Below are 19986 nucleotides of genomic sequence, written 5' to 3'. Positions count from 1 at the left end.
CGGCGTCAAAGCACTGACTGTATATTGCAAATTCAGTCCCGTATATTCTACAATCCCATCAACTTTGAGTTCAAACTGTACAATTTCTCCATTATCGATTGAAGGTGTAACCCATGTGACTGCAATCTGCGTTGAATCTATGGCAGTAGGTACAGGAGCGTCTACTTGCCCAGGTGCAGTCTCAAGAGTACGGATAATCGCTGCATCACTTTTTGTACAACCCCCGCCAGAACATACAGTTAAGGTGTACGAATAAACCGTAAAAGCTTTCAATCCGGTATCTGTGAACTGTAATGGCGATCAGCTGGAAAACTATAAGGCGCACTGTTATTACGCTGTATTTGATAGCCCTGTGTGATGCCGTTGATTTGAGCCGGTTGCGACCATTGTATGAGCAGAGATGATGGATTGCCTGAGACATGAGATAATAAGGTGCAAATACGCCAATGGGTGGTGCTTGTGCAGTCTGTACGTTAACCCAATCGCTCTCTATATTACCCTTTGAGTTGATGGCTCTGATGCGATACTCATACAGTTGATAGGGGTGCAATGTTTCATCTGCATAGTCAAATTCATCACGATTAGTGTTGTACTCGCTGTAAATCGTACGTGTTTCCGTAAAACGGCTGTTATCTGTATCTCGTCGTCGTCTTGATGACAAGGAAGATGTCCGCCTGATGATGTCGTATCTGATAATCTGTCCGTTTGGATTCACCGGCGGTTTCCAAATTAACTGCACGACAGTGGCATTAACAAACCCGAAGCTAGGGGGAGCTTGATTATCGGGCGGTATCTCTGATGTGACCACAGTTTGAGGATCTCCTCTACCGCACCCAATGCTGGTACACGCTTCTAACACTACAACATACTCGGTGAAAGGATCAAGTCTGCGGAAGAGATACTCTCGGTTTAATCCTACATAGAGTGGTGTGATGAGATAAATATCTTCGTAAATTCTGTATTCGATAATTTCACCATTCGGCTGTCCCGGTGCTTCCCATCGTAGCAGTAAGGACTGTCCATCTGGAATCTTCTCCACAAAAAATCCACGGACATCAGCAGGGACACCTTGTTGTGTGGTCACTTGAGCCCAGGTACCTGGGGTTTCTCCGGCTCCATTGATAGCAATAATTCTGACATTGTAAGGTGTATGTGGTAACAAACCATAGAAGGTTGCATCAGTACCATCCACAGTAGCAGCTTGAATAATTGGATGCGATAAGGTCGGATCATTGGAAACTTTTTGATACTCGATGCGATAACCCGATATAACCCCATTAGGCAATGACGGAGGACTCCAGGTTGCACGATAGCATACGGACTCACAGCTACAGCGGTTGGTTGAACAACACCTTGTGGTGGTGCTTCTAGAGTTCGAACTTCCGACCACGGACCATCTGTATGACCTCGGAATTTTCAGCCCTCACACGGTACTCAGTAAAAGAGAAAATGGTTGCAGTCCACCACCAGCGCTTTTGAAATAGAATTATCGCCATTAGCAAGGTACACAAGCAGCTCCTGATTTGTACCTTGTATCCTTCTGTAGATATAGTACTTTGTGATGACACCATTAGATCTAGTAGGTGGTTCCCATGACACATCAACAACGGTCGCCCAGTAGCTTCCAAACTTGGTTTATCTTGACCTTCTGGGGGCGCTTCAAATGTCTGCGCGTACGACTTTGGTCCGACTCCACACCCACCAGCATTGCACGCCTGCACTCGCACATCGTAATACGTGGACGGTGTCAAGCGATCGATAACGATGGAATTTGTCAAACCAGCAGATCGTGTGAACTGATCCGTTGATCCGCTCTGAAGCATGACAGCGTAATGTACTATGTTCCCATTTGGATTTGTGGGCGGTGTCCAAGTTGCTGTGATTTGAGTTGCACTTTGCACAGAGAGATTAGGCGCTGGGATCCCTTCCGGTGCATCCTGTGGAGTCTGGCAAACATACAAGGTACTGTTAGAACCTCCTGCCATAGTAGATGCCTCCAATATGTACTCGTATCTGCTATTTGGTTGTAGGCCTCTGTCAGTGTAGAGTAGAGTGTTAGCGCCACCTGTATATACAATCCTGTTATAGCGGTAGAGACGATAGGTCGTAATGACGCCATTTGGGATGGTCGGTGCTTGCCAGTATATCTCAAGAATGGTGGCACTCACTGTCACATGCACTGGTGAAGACACACCTACAACAGTAAAAATACAATAAAATGAAATGGTATAAAAGAAGTGTTTCTAGAGTATCATTTTGTAAATCTTGTAAACAATGATTTTGATGTATACCAGCAGTTATTTATTGTTTATTGTGAGAATACAAAAATATAATACCACAGTATAATATTTTTACATTTTAAAAACTGCACAATTGTAAATTTACTGTAAAGGCATAAATCTATGATTGGGTTACTCCCCCATTGGATGTTGATCATATTTTTCCTGGTTTTACTTTTTATCCATTGCTAGCATTGACACTGTAGTATCCTTTGGATCTATCATCTGGTTTAATGCTGGTCAGATGGACCAGTTTTTTATATACATTATAATGTCATTTTATCCACAGGGTTTCATCTATTTATATGAAGAAAATGTTATTTGCCAATGTGAACTCTATTACAGTAAACAGACGCTCTTGACAACCTTGGCACAACAAAGAACACTTTTTCCTCTCCGTTTTGTCAGAAGACAGTGTGTGAAGCTGAGGGTAATAAGAAACAACCAGTATAATCTCTGCTTGTTTACTGAACAATCAACTAGAGTAGAGCAGGACATTGCAAAAATTGGCGTAGTTGTACAGTATGTAAATAAAGGATGGGAACCATGCTGGATTTTGCCATTTTGGGCCGTCATCTTAAATTTCAAAATGGCCTCCATTTTACCATACCATAACAATTTACCTTGTGGAGCTGCTTGAAGTGTTCTAGCTCTGACTGTATTACTAGTAGTACACCCTGCTGCTGTACATGCTTGAATTGCATACTCATATGAAGTATATGGATCAAGATCTGGAAAAAGAAATTAAATAAAATGAATTATTACTGAAATAAACAGGTCTAGTTTTAAAGTTGTTTAAGAGCTCTGATGACTGCATTACTATTAATACACCCTGCAGCTGTGCAAACTTGTATTGGGCTATTCCATTTCAAATCCACCCTCAGAGGAGGATTCAGGTTGAATCTTTCTCAGAGGGTGTATGTGCTCATTCCATTTGAAATTCTTACTCCCTCTGTGGCAGATATTTCCAAAATCTTCCACAGAGGTAGTGTGGATATAAAATGGAATAGCCCATTGCATACTCATATGAAGCATACAGGTTAAGATATCTAAAAAGGTATAAAACTTATATAAAGAGGTGAGGTCGATGCTCTGATGACAATGGTAATGGGTCAACGGTCATGTGGTCATGACCGTCGATCAGCGTCAACTGCATGATTCTTTTTTCTTTTTTATTCGAACATACCATGGAAGAATTAAAAACATTAGTTTAGCCAGTAAATGGGGTTAAACAAAGTGAGGTGATTGTAAATGCACATTAAAAACAAAGCACTAACACCCATCCTGCATTCAAGTATTAACTTACTTCTATGCACATAGCTAAATGTCTGTGGATCCGCAATATGTAGTGGTTCCTCTTCACCATTTAACAAGACATTATAGAACTGTATGACTCCATTAGGAAGGCCTGGTATCTGCCAGGTGACACGAAGACTGTGTGCATCCACAGGATTGACCGCCGGGTCAAAGAGGTTGTCTGGTGGAGCTTGAAGGGTAGCAGCTACAACCTGGAAGAAAACAGCATAAAATTTGTAAAATGTACATTGAATTCAAATAATAATATACTTTGCTAAACTCCTGATAGGTGGAATTTTTATATTAGTTTTTTTTTTTTTTTAAATTCTGCATGTGTCAATAAAGTCCCATCTTACTCTTGCATAAGTTCACAAAAATGCACGTAAGTTTCCCAATACGCGAAGTGCACCTTGGGTAATTATTGCGCCCAACTGCATGCACACCATTCTTTATCAATCCATGATGTTTCTGTTAGTATAGGTCATGCAAGACTGGGTGTCACTTCTGGGTCGACCTAATGATCTATCAAGTTGTCTGGAGAAGGGCGGAGGATAGCAGCTATGATTCAGTTATGGAATATGTTTGAGGGACTGAGTTGAGTTTAAACCTCAATACAATACTTACTTGTTCGCTTGATGCACATCCCACAGTGGTACAAGCCCCTAGTACATAGGTGTAATGCTGATATGGCTGTATACCATTGTTATCATTATATTCCATAGCATCACCTCGGTAGATCTCAATGTCATCTCGTCTCAAGATGTACGTTGATATTTCACCTGAAATATGATGAGAATAAAATGTCACTTTCCACATTTAAAATCTAAAAACCACAGCTTCAAGACATAATAGAGGACAAATTTGCAACGTTTCTAAGTGATAGATTCCACCATGGTCAGTTAATTGTTCCCTCCCTGTATTCAATTCAAAGTGCAGAATCCATACACATCCTATGGAAGACATGACCATAATCTTCTACACAGGGAGCGTAAATAACAAATGGGGTTATATGAAAGGGTGACTCAATTTGGTTGCGATGTTTTATAGATAGATTAGGGCTTGCGATGAGCTCAAACTGTGTATCCCTGGAATGGTTTCTGGCATGAATTGGGCCACCACGATCAGCGACTTTCTAGTCAAGCGTGCTGCCTTGTGGGTTTTCCAGCACACTATAGAGATCATCTGATCATTTATTTCTTCTTACCATTAGGATATTCCGGCTGGTCCCATGTCAGTTGTATGGTATCCAGTACACCTTGATCAACAGTCCATTTAGGAGCCTGCACACCATCAGGAATATCTTCATGTGTTATTGCTATAGAGAGCTCACTGCTGGCACTGCCTGCACTGTTGTGTACTGCTATGGTGTACTCGTATGTGGTGTAGGGTGACAAGTTGGCATCTACAGGGGAAATTTAAATTATAACATCAGTTATGTTTTACCACATGCGCTTACAGCATAGGGGCAAAAGATGGCCCAGGGCCAATATTAAAATGGGTACACTATATTTTTGGAGGTTAAACAGGTCATAAATTTGTAAACAAAATTTTAATATAGGACCATGCGTTTTGAACTCAGCACCCAAAAAGGGTGGTGGCGTCACACTTTTCACTGTGATCATTTTGTTTTTTGAGTGTATCTTTGGAAGGGAAAGTGATATGTCAGTAAATTTGCTATCAAATGAAAGCTAAGACATTGATTATTAATTATGGAGCGTTTCATTAAGATATCTGGAACATTGGCAGAATGGCACCAAATCCAATTGACCAAGTCAGGGGTGGTGGTGGCAGCGGTGCATGTGCACTCATGTACAATCTCTATGGTAGTTTGCATTTTATGTGCACACATACAATTGTAAAAATTTTCATTATGTACTTTAAATTTGTCCTCATTACTTAAAATTTGGTATCAAAAGATAGCTTAGTTGTTCATATACACATTTAAATAGCTTAATTTTCTTTTTAAGAAAATGAGAGGGCTGGTAGGCACAGGCAAGTCATGTGACATCACATTTCTCCCTATTCTCTACACAGTAAACCCAAATTTTCAAGCGCAGTATATTACCCGAGATTACCATCGCTGTATTTTGAAAAGTATACACCCTAGGATAGCAAAAGTATACATTTTTGGAAAGCTCTTGGCCCAAGGAATCCACACATACACTTAAAATTAGTGTAGGGTGATACCCTAAGAAAATATTTTTCAAAATGTATTACACTGATGGGTTCAATTGGTATAAAAATCCACCAGCCATTTTCTGAAATACACATTGGTTTTCTATCATAAAGCTCTATCATTAGATTCCTTGGACCAGTAGCTTTCCAAAAATGTATACTTTTACTATCATATTCATAGGGTGTATAGATTTCCAGATAGGACCATTTATACCGAAATTGGTGCATCACGACAGAAAAAGCAAGGTGTGATGCAAAGTCGGCGAGTTCAGAACACATGGCCATAGATATGCACCAGCCTATTACCGACTGTAAGAACAAATATACCCATTTGAGAAGTATACACCTCCAGCAATTTATAACTCACTAAAAATAAACGATTGAAAATCTTAAACGGAATCATGAAAAGGATATACCAATGAGGTAAATAAGGTCCTTATTAAGGATAGAGCGCCCTCTTCACTGAACATAATATGAAGTTGTCTGCTCAAGGTTGCTTGTTGCCAGTTTGTTATAAATCAAACCCTGAATTGCCCGTTATGAAATAAAATGTGGTACTAAAACATCACCAAATATTACCATATTTATACATACATATATTAGCAAAAATTGGAACCAAAATGATATTTTTGGCAGAATTCAAGAAATAAGTTACATGCAACTATGACACGCAAACCAGAAAGAGCATGTTCAGTGACGAATCAAAGAGCTCCAGGGGGCCATGTCCCCGTAAATTTTGTGAATTATGCAAAATCAGCCTCGTTTGAGTCAATTTTACCCTCTCAGCCCACTTCATTTTCAATTCCTGGATCTGCCCCTGATGTTGCTACATACCTTGATAACTGTAAGCATTGGGTCCACCGACATAAATACTGAGTAGTCCGGAATGACATTGGCCATCTCGGTTACCAGGGTTACCAGCAGGAGTAGGGGGAGCTGTCACATGGTATCCCTCTATTGCACCACATGTATGTGTGTTTGGGTCAAAATCACACCTGTTGATGGAGATAAATGCATAAAATCGATCAATATCTCAAAAAACTTGTGACTGATGAATAACTGGATTTTACCCCACTTAATCTTGAGTTATTCATTGGAAAGGTACTATAGTGGAAATTTTATTTGAATGAACACAGCTGCCAACAGCATGACAATTGTCCACATACATTGTGTGATGAATACCTGTGTGTGCATGATGCAAACCATGCAAACTCACTTGAGATTGGTTAGTATTTTCATGAAGTATCCATGCAGGGTTGTGCATTTGCATTGAATTTTGAAATACACACACATTGCTGTTGGCAGCTGTGTTCATTGAGATGAAATTTTTATTGTAGCAGTTAATGCCAATCACAGTGAGGTTATAGCACCATGACTCCCCTTGGTGAATTAATAACCCACTGTTTATTTTTTATATAAAGCACAATTGTGAACAATAGCCACATTAGCTGTGAACTGTAAAAATTGATATCAAAGCTGTAAGTCAGCAAGTTGACAAAGAGACACTCTGATATGCCAATCAAATAGTTTGATGCTGCTCAGAGATAAAAACTGATGAGTACAATTTAAAGACAATAATCAAAATGGGGGAAATACTTGAATACGTGGAAGATGAACAGGATATTGTCAATTTACATTTCATATGCTGTCCTTTGGTTCATCAAGATATAGGCTGTAGCAAGACAACATACATGGCAGAGAATCTTTAGAACTAAAATACTAACCACTGCACATGGTCTTACTCTGAACAGAGGTTGTTGTGCCTATAACTTGAGCATCATGTCGTTGGTCGCAACACATAGTGGCGTCAAAATTTTCTGTTTCAAGCATAGTGGCGTAAAGGCTTAGAGCTAGCTGTATCCTATAATAGTTGTTCCTTTTTAACTATTAAAGATACAGTTTAATAGTTTGAACCTTAAAATTCAATTTCAAATGTAATCAGGCCACTGAGAGATAACAGTGGAGGAGTATCGACTCTCGTTATTAGTTGCATATCCTTCAAAAATGTTTTGCTCAGAAACATATTTTGTCCCACACATATGCCACTATGTGTTGCGACCGACAATTTGAATCAAGTTACCTATGAATATCGACTGCTCAATGCAAGAAGTGGGTAAGTACAATAGCTGCCCTGTGAACATTTGGCACTTTACATACAGTATATTGTACTCAACTACACATGGCAGCTACATATAATAGTCGGTATTACCATAAATCACTTACCTATCACAGTATGCAGAGGGCGCTTGACTAATAGGACACAACGTGCCTCCTCCGCACCCTCCTTGGGCTGTTGTACTCCTATCAGCGCATACGTGGGTAGCAGGGTTATAGCCGATATTATTACAGCAAGACTGGGATGGGCCTATGTTCTGTAAGCCACAGCAGTGTTCATTGGCTGATGATTTGGCAGCAGAGTTGGTATAGTAATGTACCTGAATATCAAAATTAAGGAGATCTTGGATTGGACTATTCCAGTGGAAATCCATACATCCTCTATGGAAGACATGACCTTATAAATAATATAATAAATAAATTTTGGATTTATAAAGCGCCTTTCTCCAGATCTTAGAGGACTCAAAGCGCTGTAATTTCGCTGCAATGATGAATCATCACAATCAGATCGCATCAACTAGGTTGCTGCCGAACGGCGCACACCTATCCGCATTTAGATTGTAACATCCACCAATTTTCTGTGCAGCTCCCCAAATTCCATTGGGTGAAGGAAGTTTTTTTGATAACCAAACAACTCATCACCGATTTTTTGCGATACAGGAGGAAACCGGAGATCCCGGAGAAAACCTGCGAGAGCGAGCATGGAATCGGGATAAACCAAGTGCACATGAGTCCTTGGGCGGCTGGGCTTGAACCGGGACCTCAGTGGTGCAAAGCGAGGGAACCACCGCTGCGCTAACTCGCCCTCCCTTAAGCTTCCACACTCGCCCTACCTTAAGCTTCCACATAGGGGGTGTGAATTTCAAATGGGGTTACCAGAATGGGTAACTATATTTGAAATCTACACACCCTGTGTGGAAGATTTATATCAAGTCTTCCACAGGGGTGTATGGATTTCAACTGAATAGCACATTGCTGACAATTACAATAAAACACAACCATTTGTTTTCTTTAATCCCTTGGTGGCATTTTGAATTTGTCAGTTTTGTAGACAAAAAGCAGCAATTTAGAACTCTTCATAGAACTGTTTACATTTTGTACCTGTAAAAACATCAAAAGTTATGAGCAAGGAAAGATTTATTAAAATTAAGAAATTGCAAAAAAAATGTAATAATTTTTTACACATGAATTCTTTGGCAAGAAAAAAAAATTATGTCAGGATATGAAATGACTTTCTTTCATGATATCATTATAAAAATAATTTTAAACAAACACATGTCTAAGTTAGCACTGTGTCTAAGTTAATTGAAGGCACACTAAACGAACTCTACAAAGTCATAATTCCTCACCTTGGCAGAGCCAGCATCATTTACACAACACAAGGTCACATCAGGGTCAATATAGTCTGTTCCACAACATTCCATGTCTGAGTCTGGCTCATACCCAACTCCTTCACCGTTCTCTTCACAGCACACTTGGTTTGATTCAATAACGGAGCCACCACAACACTTGGAATTGAAACCATCATGGAATGCATCTGGAAAAGGAAGAAATATTAAAATGTATAATATGGAGAACAAACAAATACTTCTCCTCTGAGCCACATGCCTTATCGTTCTTGAGCAGGAAAAACCTCTTATGTACTTTTGGCCATTGAACATGTTTAAAATACAACTTCCAAAAGGTTACATAAAAAGGTTTTGCTTTAAACATGTTCAGGGGCCAATGACACATGGGAGGTTTTTCCTGCCGAACGATTTTTGGGCAGGAAAAACCCATGAACCTGTAGCCCTTGAGCATATTTAAAATAAAACTGCCAATAAGTTACATACGAGGTTTAGCTTTAAGCATGTTCAGAGGCCAATGACACATCTATCATGGGTTTTCCTGCCCAACAAGGTTATGAAACAAACATTTCTGCAAGAAGAAGCTGGCAAGTAAGTAATATATTAAAATCTTGCATGACTTGTGATTACAGAGAAACATTTAAGCTGGCTTCATACTGCCATGCAGACAAACGGACACAATCAAATCTTGTTGTTGGCTAATATGCTACAGGGTGAGTAAAAAAAAGTGCAATAGAGAACAGAATCCATTTTTACTTAAGAACCGAGTTGAACTTTTTAGGTTTGAAAACATTTTATATATGGTATATCCATCAATGACCTTGTGTGAAAAAATTAAGGAATCAGCATTTACCGTTTTGTTTTTATGACACATTTTATAGCGCTACCCAATTTTAATGTTTGTCCAAGAGACATCTAGAATTTGAATGTCATCCCACTCTGTGTAAGGTAGATTTCGAACAACTGCCATTTTCCTTAACCTTATTGGCATTAAAATAAAATGGAGCCCCCAAAGTGTTATTGCCCTTGGTCTTGTTTAAGGAGAAGAAACATTATTTGTTGTTATTTTCATTTTACCTTGTTTATTCTCTATCAAAAACATACAAATTTACAGGCAGGTTTTTCACATGTCAAAATGAAATGCGCATAAATTGAAATGGAGTGAATTACAAAATATCCAGTAAGTTGGACATATTGGGATTAAAAAACTGGAGTTGGAGTCGAGTGAGGTATGAAGGACTTAAAGTAATGTTAGAAAGTTTGTTTGAACAGAAAAAAGAGAAATTAAAATAACGCAAAAATCAACCTTATTTAAGTTAAAGTCAGTTTCGGATATGGTGCCTTTACAGCGCACTGTGTGCTCTCATTCAAAATACATGGTACCTCGTGGACAAATAACGGAATTGGGTATCGCAACAAAAGGACTCATCAAAATTAAACGGTAGTTGCGATTCACTTCATATTTTCACAGAAGGTGGCCATTGAGTTTAGCATAATAGAATCTTTCAATATTGGGAAAGTTCGATTTGGTTCTTACATAAATATCGATTCTTTGCTCTATTGCAGTTTTTTTACTCACCCTGTATGTCGCCTTACGCAGCATCATGACGGGTATTATGGTTCATGGAAATAAAGCACTAATCTGTACTTGAACTGATGGTTAATAGCATTCATTTTGCAAGATAGATGTACACAGTTATTGACAACAATGGTGCATGATATGCAGTGGATTTGATAATGGTGCATGGAAGTCAGAAATGGATGTTATAATTGATGTGGAGGGTCCAAAGTGTTATGAAAGCTCACAGCTTACAACCTAAATACAACCATTATGTATGTACCCAGATTGGTAAAGGAAAACGAGATATTAAGACACAAGCGTATAATTAGATGGCTATGACTTTGGATTGAGTCAATTACTGATTAAGTCAATGTCATCAACTATGCTGCAACTATGTGGCAGAGGAGCTGTTAGGATCTAAAAATTGTCCAAATTAGGCTGATTTTGCCAAAAAAATAGGGGTGCCGCTAAACACTTCCTGGATCTGCTATGGACTAGTTGCTAGATGGGTTAATTGCTATGCCACATTTTTGGCTTGTTTTGTAGTTGTTGTTGGCATGCCCCGTAATAGTGTGTCACTGTCAGACACATATCTAACACTTGGGAAATACAATGGAATATATTTACACAGAATTGCTATCTTAAACAACAGATGACATTGGACTATTCAAGTTGAAATTCATACACCCCCTGTGGGAGATTAAGGTCATATCTTCTATAGGGGGTGTATGGATTTCAACTGGAATAGCCCTTTTGGGTTTGAAACAGCAACATGCCTGGTGATGGTTTGGGGTGTTAATATTATACACTGTTGTCATATTGAATTAAATAAACAATCATCACACAGGGGTGCATAAAATTCATTTAGTATGCTTGACTGCATATATCAGCAGCAAACTATCATGCCACGATGCATGCTGGGAGATCGTCCACAATATGTGTTACTTACTTTCGGTCAAGTTTCCTATTAGGACTTCTGATTTTGGAAAATAAAATAATTTTATTTATTAATATCTCTGATTTTTAAGGGGTCAACTTTGATCATGCAACATTCATGCACAACATATTTCACAAAATAAAAAATTACCAACTCTACAAAAATATAATAAGCTTAAATGTTATTGCCAAGATTTGCAAATGTGGCAATTTGTTCTTCCCATGACATCAGAGAATGATAGTGTGAGAATTGAATGCCATGTTAAATCATGTTAGCTGTGAGTCTTAGTAGTTATATCTTGCACTCTTTCTATCTTTCCTTCATCTAATCTTTCTGCTTTTCCCTATTTTTTCTTTGCCTTAATTTTACTTTGCTTCTTTCATCTTTGTCCCTCTAATTCTCTTTCTTCCACTTCACAAAAAGCATGATAAAATTACAACAAGATTCAAGTTTAATCTCTCTATCCTCTCTCACAATCTCACTTCTTTGTCTCTTTTCTTGTCTCCCTCTTTTTACCTGTCTGTCTGTCTGTCTCGCTCCCACAAGTGGCGTAGCGTCATAGGGGCACGGGGGGTGCATGTGCCCCCCAATCAATTGCAAAATTTAACTAATCCCATAGGAAAATTACTAAAAAACGGCTTGTGCCCCCCCCCCCCCCCCCGGTGGCCCCCAATCATGGTCGGTGCCCCCCCCCCCAATCGGATGACCCACGCTACGCCACTGACTCCCACTCTCTCTCACTCACTCACTCTCAAGGTACAAATTTTAGCATGCAGAGTTTTGTTTTATGAAAAGTAGAGTAAATACAATGTGATACATCATATTGTATGTAGTAAGAAAGTATGTTAGTAATTATCAAGAATGACACGATGAGAGATTGTCTATGAACAAATAAAATATGTGACGAGTCAAGCAATATGAGGACAAGTTACTTTTTAGCTTTGAGACAGCGATGTGAATGGCCTCAGATCAAAAACAAGAAAATTTACCACTCAGTAGTGATCACGATTAGCCATAATCACTTCCATGAGTTTTAAACAAAGGGCATTTTCGATCTGCTTTGAGTGACTCTTTATCCAATTTTGTCCCACGTTCAACAAAATTGGCATCTCTAGATCCGATATTGCATCTTTTTTCACATCAGACACCGTTTTGAAAAAAAATTGGATAGTTTGGATTGATAAAGCTCTGCAATCATTTGATTGCGTCGCTCTAGCAATGGCGGACGTAAATAACAGCATCACAGCAATGTCCAGCGAACATAATAGACACGAATTATTATGTACATTATAATGGTGGCTATTACCGTAGACGGTAGTACACAGATCGTCTTATACAGCATGTTTCAACCTGCAACAATTTTAGTCTCATCCATACAAATAGCGGAGAGCAGAGGACTAGTGGACAATTGTATAATCTTCATTACAAGGCAGAAGCACGCAGGGTTTGGGGAAAATAAAACTGTATGAACACGGAAATTCGCAGACACAAGATGGTTTTTCATTCATATCCTGAATTTTTTATTGTTTAAATACTGTACCCTGTATTTTCAACTATAACTTGACTTTCTTATGCCATATTTTGGCATTTGCATCAAATTAAAGTCAATTAAAAGTTTTGTTCCTCATTTTGCTTCATTAAGTCACATATATCTGTGATCCATATATGAAAATGATGTGCATTCAGACCGTATTATCTGGAAAAGATATAAGCTTTATGAAATGATTTATGAAGAAGTGATACATTATTAGTAGTGCTTGTGCAGTGGGTGACACGCTGTATTTACCAAATGCAACAAAGTCGCCACGGCAACATAAGCCTTGATTCTTGCCATAAAATTCACCTGTGGGAAGCAGAAACATTTAATCAAATAAATGGTAGCATGGCCCATAAATGTAGCAATATTTAAATCCTATTTTCAAACTTTTTGCATTAAGGTTTCTAACATCTGATATGAGAAATATAATCAGGGACATTTTTCTCTTTGCCGAGCAGGAATTATACAAAATCCCTGGCTGTACCTTTAAGGGCCCAACTCTATATACCAGAGTGCAGCCTTCCCTAGCCAAACTGCAGCTTACTGCAGTCACAATGCTTAAGCTCCCATTGAATGAGGTTTTTACATGCTTTTTGCTATGTAACTGACATTACCTTTTCTCCATTTTAATCACATGATTTTGCCAACTGTTTTTAGCCACTAGCAAAGCCAGGGTTATCAAAAGCCAATTTAAGAATTTGTTCAAAATCTGTAAACCCAATGGGCTACAGACATATTTATTAAACATAACATCACCCACAAACTAAGCGTTCATATCCGCTTACCTGCACAGCAGATTTGAGGGCCAGAATTCTCAAATGGTACGCCACCACAACATACATCCCCAAATCCAACAGCAACTCTGTTCTCTCCTGGGTCTGGACAACATATCTGGCCTGCTAGCACTTGAACGTATTGCCCCTGGCAACACTCATGGTTCGGTAGAGAAGGTGTAAAGCGCCCTCCGCAGCAAACGTCTGATGGGCTGTTACGTCCTGGCAGGTAGTTGGTGTCGCAGCATTCATATCCGGATTGGTAGTCATGGAGTATGCCTCCACAGCAAACCTGTGATAGATTATATGCAAACCGATCAAGCAAAGTGAGGACAACATTGACTGTTTTGATTATGTTCCTGGGGACATACACTCAAATTCTTCATTCTTTAGAGTATTATTTTTGATTTATCCAGCTACCTACCTGGTTGCCAGAGTAACACTGGGTACCGCATATACTCTCTGTAATACTGCATTCACGATAGGTGCATACCTCTGCATCCGGGTCACTAGGGTCACCCAATCTACAAAAGTAATGAGGTATAATAAAAACATTGAATTGTCAATATAATTAACATCTATATTCCAGGCGTAAATCTATATATCCCCTATGGAAGACATGATCTTGATCTCCAACACAGGGAGTGTGAATTTCAGATGAGGTTACCTAATAAATGGGTGACTCCATTTAAAATCTACTCCCGCTTTGTGGAAGATTAAGGTCATGTCTTCCATAGAAGGTGTATGGATTTCAACTGGATTTTGCCCAATTGTCTCATTCTAGCCTCCAATCTCATAATAAACATCTCCATTTTTCATTTATATAACTCCAAGAAAGCCTTTCACTTACAATTCAATTGGAATTTTGTGCATCTATATATGCTTTTTGGATTGTTCACACCCCTATCAACACAAAATGGTACTTACTCATTATCACATGACACCACTGCACGTCTGAGTACCTCATACTGTTGGATGATTCCATTAGGTTGAGAGGGGGCAGCCCAGTTGATATCCATATCTTGTGAGCCTAATACCCTCAAATTTGGCGGTGAGATTCCTGCAGGCGGTGCCTCTAGTGTAGTGGTATAGGTTATATTGCTGAGTATACAGTTATAGACAGTACACACTTCAACCTAATGGATACAAAATATTAAATGGGTCTGTGGTGAAAGTACAGTCTAACCTCTAAGCTTTGGCCGGATAAGTGAATTGTGTACAACTTTGCATTGAATATCCAAAGTGTTGAACTTAGGTTAACAAGATGTGACTGCATATGTGATAATAACACTGATGAGTAATATAGTCTGCATACCTTCCTCAAGTCAGTAATTTAGATATTGTTTTTTATTGTATCACTATGTAATGATTAGAAAAGTATACCTTTTCAGAAAGGAAATGATGCAAGGAATTTGACTAGCATAACAGATTTCTGCAAAAATTAACAGTTTTTGAGAAAATCTCAATATTTGATTTTACTTTACTGACTCGAGGAAGGTATACAGACTATAGTACAAGGTATTTTGAAATAAGACAGTGCTGTTCCAATGCTCCAAAGGCTCATTCAATGATTTGCTTATCCGGACGATCATAAAAATTATCAAAATTCTGATTTGGTATCTTTGTCACTGTCATAGATGTGCTAATATAGCCTGCTAGTTTTTCAGCCGAAAGCAGTGTAAAATTAGGAATTCATGTACATGAATCTGTAATGTATATACTGACAGTATATAAATTAGCTACCGTACATGTATTTGAATGGGGGCTTCAACTTTGTCAATATTGCTGTTTTCTTTGTTTTTTGCCAAATTTTTGATTCTAAAATATCAAATGACAATTTCAATGACTTATCCTTCACTTTTAAGCAATTTAAAACAATTTTAATTTTTTACACTTGCGCTGGGATCACTGAATGAGCCTTTTTAAAACAACTATTTTTATTGGTTACAAAGAATGATATATCATATATTGAACCAATCATACGATAAGAATAGCCAGTAGGGCTGAATGAGATTAAACCTAAAAAGTGCTGGGAGATATAAAAGCTCTCTTTTGATTGGTTGCTTACATGATTACATCAGGTATTTAACCAATTAAGAGCATTGTACAAAAGTTAGTAACCAACCTGCATAGCATAGACTGTATACGGCTGCAGATCAGAAAACACATGTGACTGAACAGTTGGTGGCAGCATTGTTATCTGTACATCATCCCTGTAAACGCTATACTTTGTGATTTCACCATTGGGTTGTGAGGGCGCTTTCCATGCTACACGCACAGCTGATGGGCTGATAACATAGATGATGGGTGGATCAAAACCAGATGGAGCTGTGGAAAACAAACAGGTTGAACTGATAAAAGTATCTTCTTGGTAGTTCAGGATTTAAAAAAAATCAAACAAAACTGAAAAAAAACCCATCAATGTTTCCACAAATAATAATCAAAATAAACTTTTCACCAGCTTTGCCATCGCTAATAATAAATAAAGGAGACAAGCAGAAAAATGATCCCACCTGGGATTCAACCCAGGACCTTAGGTTTACTGTTTTTCCAAATAAGGACACAATGATATTCTACCATAAAGCGAATCACAGAAATCTTAACCTTGGCTTTAACACTAACCCCCTTGTCTGAGTGGCCTATATGTTGCCTGCCACAAGTAGAGGCACCTTGTATACTAGATTTTGTTGGTTTTGGCAAGCTTGGGGTTAAGCAAAGTAATTTGCCATAAAAAATGGTTTACATTGCATCAATCAACCTAAATCAAGTTAATTGTAAAACAAAATGGTTCATCCTGAAATCAATACAAGTAGACAACATTTACAAGTGCAAAAATGTAAACAAAACAACAACAAAAATACAAACCTCCATCAAGTGTCTCCGCATATTCCGTTGGACTACTAATATTATACGCTCCATTAAAGATGGTCTGCACAAATTCATAACCAGTGTTTGGATCCAAGTCATCCAGGATGTCAGCATCAACCCCTGGTGGATACTCCAGGCTGACATATCCGGAATCCCAACGGTAGTCAATATAATATGCCACTACCTCTCCTTGGAGTTCTTGTAGGGCTGGGAAAATATAAACAGAAGATTTTATTGTTATGCAATATAAATACATAATGAATAAATCATATCATGGATCAAAGGATGATACAAAAGGATACTGGTACCTCAAGTTTGTTAGGCTACAATAGGCGAAAATTATTTGGTTTTTATGACTGCGCACATCAATAAAGTCAGTTCATACCAGTTAATGCCAGTCATGCATTACGCACCGCATACAACCAGTGTAGATCCTGCACTTAGCTGTGTACACGGATTCTATATCAATACCTGGATGTTACAAGTCTTAATTTGTTCTACCTATTATAAGCCGAACAAACTTTAGAATATATAAAAACAGAAAGATACAGTGTCATTATTATATGCTTGATATCTATAGTATTATTACTCTTGGAGAGTCAGTTGTGTCAACGCATTGAGGCAGATGTTTCATGCACACATCAGTGTGTTGTCTCAAAATAAATGCGCATGAGTACACCAGCGCTTTGCGTGAATGCATAATTCAAATAATCATCTACAATGGGCTATTCCATTTAAAATCCACACTACCCGGTGGAAGATTTTGGAAATATCTTCCACAGAGGGAGAGTGTGTTTCAAATAGAATAGAAAGTTTGGTAACTTCCATTTGAAATACTCACTCCAGTTGTAGAAGCTATAGGTAAAGCCATTCTACAAGGGGGGTATAGGTTGATAAACGATTAACCCTGACATTTGGAAAACATACTCCCCATGGAAGATGTTTCCAAAATCTTCCACAGGGGTAGTGTGGATTTTAAATGGAATAGCCCAATAAGTGTCTGTACTTACTCGGTGTAGTCCAATTCAACTGCACACTAATATGATCCAACACCACAGCAGTAATACTACCACTCTGTCGTGGGATTCCAGCAAGGGTCGTGACCTCTTCTGAGGGGTCAGAGGTCGTTGGTCCTATATTGTTATACACTGTGACACGATATTGGTAGGTAGTGAAGGTTGTTAAGCCTACATCTTGGTAGTCTATTTTGGTGCCTTGGTATATGAGCTCCCAGAACCCAAGACCTATGATAACACCTGTAGGCGGGAAAATAGGAATTTAGCGGGCAAAGTTTATTTGCGACAATGATATAAAGTTAATACAATGGATCTGTTGGTCTGGATTCTAAAGCAAATTAATGTAAAACAGGAGAGAGGAACATTTCAAATTTGCTATATCAGCAACTGCACAACAAGTGCAAACATAGTTTCTGTGGTTCATATATTAGTTCAATTGAATACATGAATACAAAACCCACCCAAGTCCATACTTTGGCCAAATTGAGTTTAAGCCTGGGAAATTGTTGCTTATACTTAAGCCTATTATATGTATAAAAGTTGAACCCAAATACCTCTAAGTGCATCTATTGAGCATGAGAAATCCAGCTTGTATTATACCCAGCATGTATGATACACATTTGTTTTTAAGTTTTCTCAAAATCACTTTCCATGGACTTCCTTATCTGGATGAATTTACTGATTATGTAAACGACTGGGCCATATTGTAATATTAAAACAAATGCTTTACAATGTCAAAGGTCAAGATAACAACAGATCATGTCAAAGGTCAACATATTAACAGGTCATGTCAAAGGTCAACATCTTACCTGTTTCAAGTGATTGTCTGACCTTCATCCTATGCAAATCATATCTGATACCAGGTCCATTAGGCTTAGATGGAGGACTCCATATTACTGAGATGTAGGATTGAGTGATGGGGTCACCTCTTGGTGGTGCTTGTCCCTCAGGGAAGTAGGGGTCAGTTTGTGCGAGGGTGGGACTGCTCTCTGTGCAACCTCCTGGTGTACAGGCTTCAATTGTCACTGCATAGGAAGAAAAAAATCACATATTATACATGACTCAATAAATATGAGCAACAGATGGACAAAATTAACAAAGTTCATTAAATTAATGCACAGTTTTGTCTTAATTGTTTTTTACTTAATGTCTGCAATTTATATTGACTAACCAGAAGATCATTCACCAGGGCCACTTGCACTATACTGAATGAAAAACAAAGTGCACAATGATTTACTCATCATATGTGACACAATCTGGTTATGAGGTCCAAAGGCAGCAAATGGCAGCAAATTTGAAATTGAGATAAAGACACAAATATGGAGTAACAATAATAAGAAAATGATAAGTCATTATAAAACCTCAAACACTATACAAGTATTACAATTGGGCTCTTCCAGATGCAATCCATACACCCCTATGGACGACCTGACCTTAATCTTCCACACAAGGAGTGTGAGTTTCAAATGGGGATACCTGAATGGGTGACTCCATTTAAAATATACATCCCAGTGAGGGTGATTTTAATCATGATCTTAAAAGATCATGTCTTCTTGGAAAGCCCATCGCACAAATAATAACCATTTTCAAAAATTATAATTTTTGATAATTTAAGTCATTTTTGATAATTGAAGTTAAAAAAAAAAACTATTTTACAAATATCTCACCAGAGTATTGAGTGTATGCTACAAGCCCTTCTACAGTATAACTAGTGATATTGGGGTTCCCAATATGCACTCTAGGGTCAGGCATGTGAATAGTATAACTGATGATTTCTCCATTGCTTCTGGCAGGTGGTTCCCATATTACGTTGACACTCTTGTGGTCTAGTATGACTATAGTTGGTGCTGCTCATGCGGGAGCTAAAAGGATTGAAAGCAAAGACATAAAACATTCTTAGTACTCTGAGTTAGGATGAAATTTTTTTATACTAAACTATGTATTAAATAACACACCATACTAATCTGCTATAGTCTGTCCAATGTAACCTGGAACATGACCTCCACCACAATTCATGGACCTTACCAAATGATGCAAAGGTCAATAAGCGAGCAAAATACAATCTTGATACTGGGCTCAGAGG

The 19986-nt window shown here is 38.4% G+C and overlaps 1 protein-coding gene across 1 annotated transcript; it reads right to left on the bottom strand.

Annotated features, from left to right (window-relative positions):
• Nucleotides 1-205: 205 nt before the first annotated feature.
• LOC140139241 (usherin-like) lies at nucleotides 206-19749 on the bottom strand. The gene is made up of 18 exons (XM_072161024.1): nucleotides 19571-19749; nucleotides 18713-18928; nucleotides 17898-18143; nucleotides 16885-17094; nucleotides 16145-16347; nucleotides 14947-15155; nucleotides 14444-14543; nucleotides 14032-14311; nucleotides 13496-13552; nucleotides 9215-9402; nucleotides 7974-8185; nucleotides 6585-6745; nucleotides 4780-4977; nucleotides 4200-4354; nucleotides 3586-3787; nucleotides 2903-3010; nucleotides 1381-2194; nucleotides 206-1328 (listed from the first exon to the last, which is right to left on the bottom strand). The coding sequence occupies exons 1-18, from the start codon at nucleotides 19653-19655 to the stop codon at nucleotides 206-208; spliced, it is 4767 nt and encodes a 1588-aa protein (XP_072017125.1). The 5' UTR covers nucleotides 19656-19749.
• Nucleotides 19750-19986: the final 237 nt, after the last annotated feature.

This window comes from Amphiura filiformis, chromosome 2 (genome assembly GCF_039555335.1).
Source record: "Amphiura filiformis chromosome 2, Afil_fr2py, whole genome shotgun sequence".
NCBI lineage: Eukaryota > Metazoa > Echinodermata > Ophiuroidea > Amphilepidida > Amphiuridae > Amphiura > Amphiura filiformis.
This window is presented reverse-complemented; position numbering and strand designations above follow the sequence as displayed.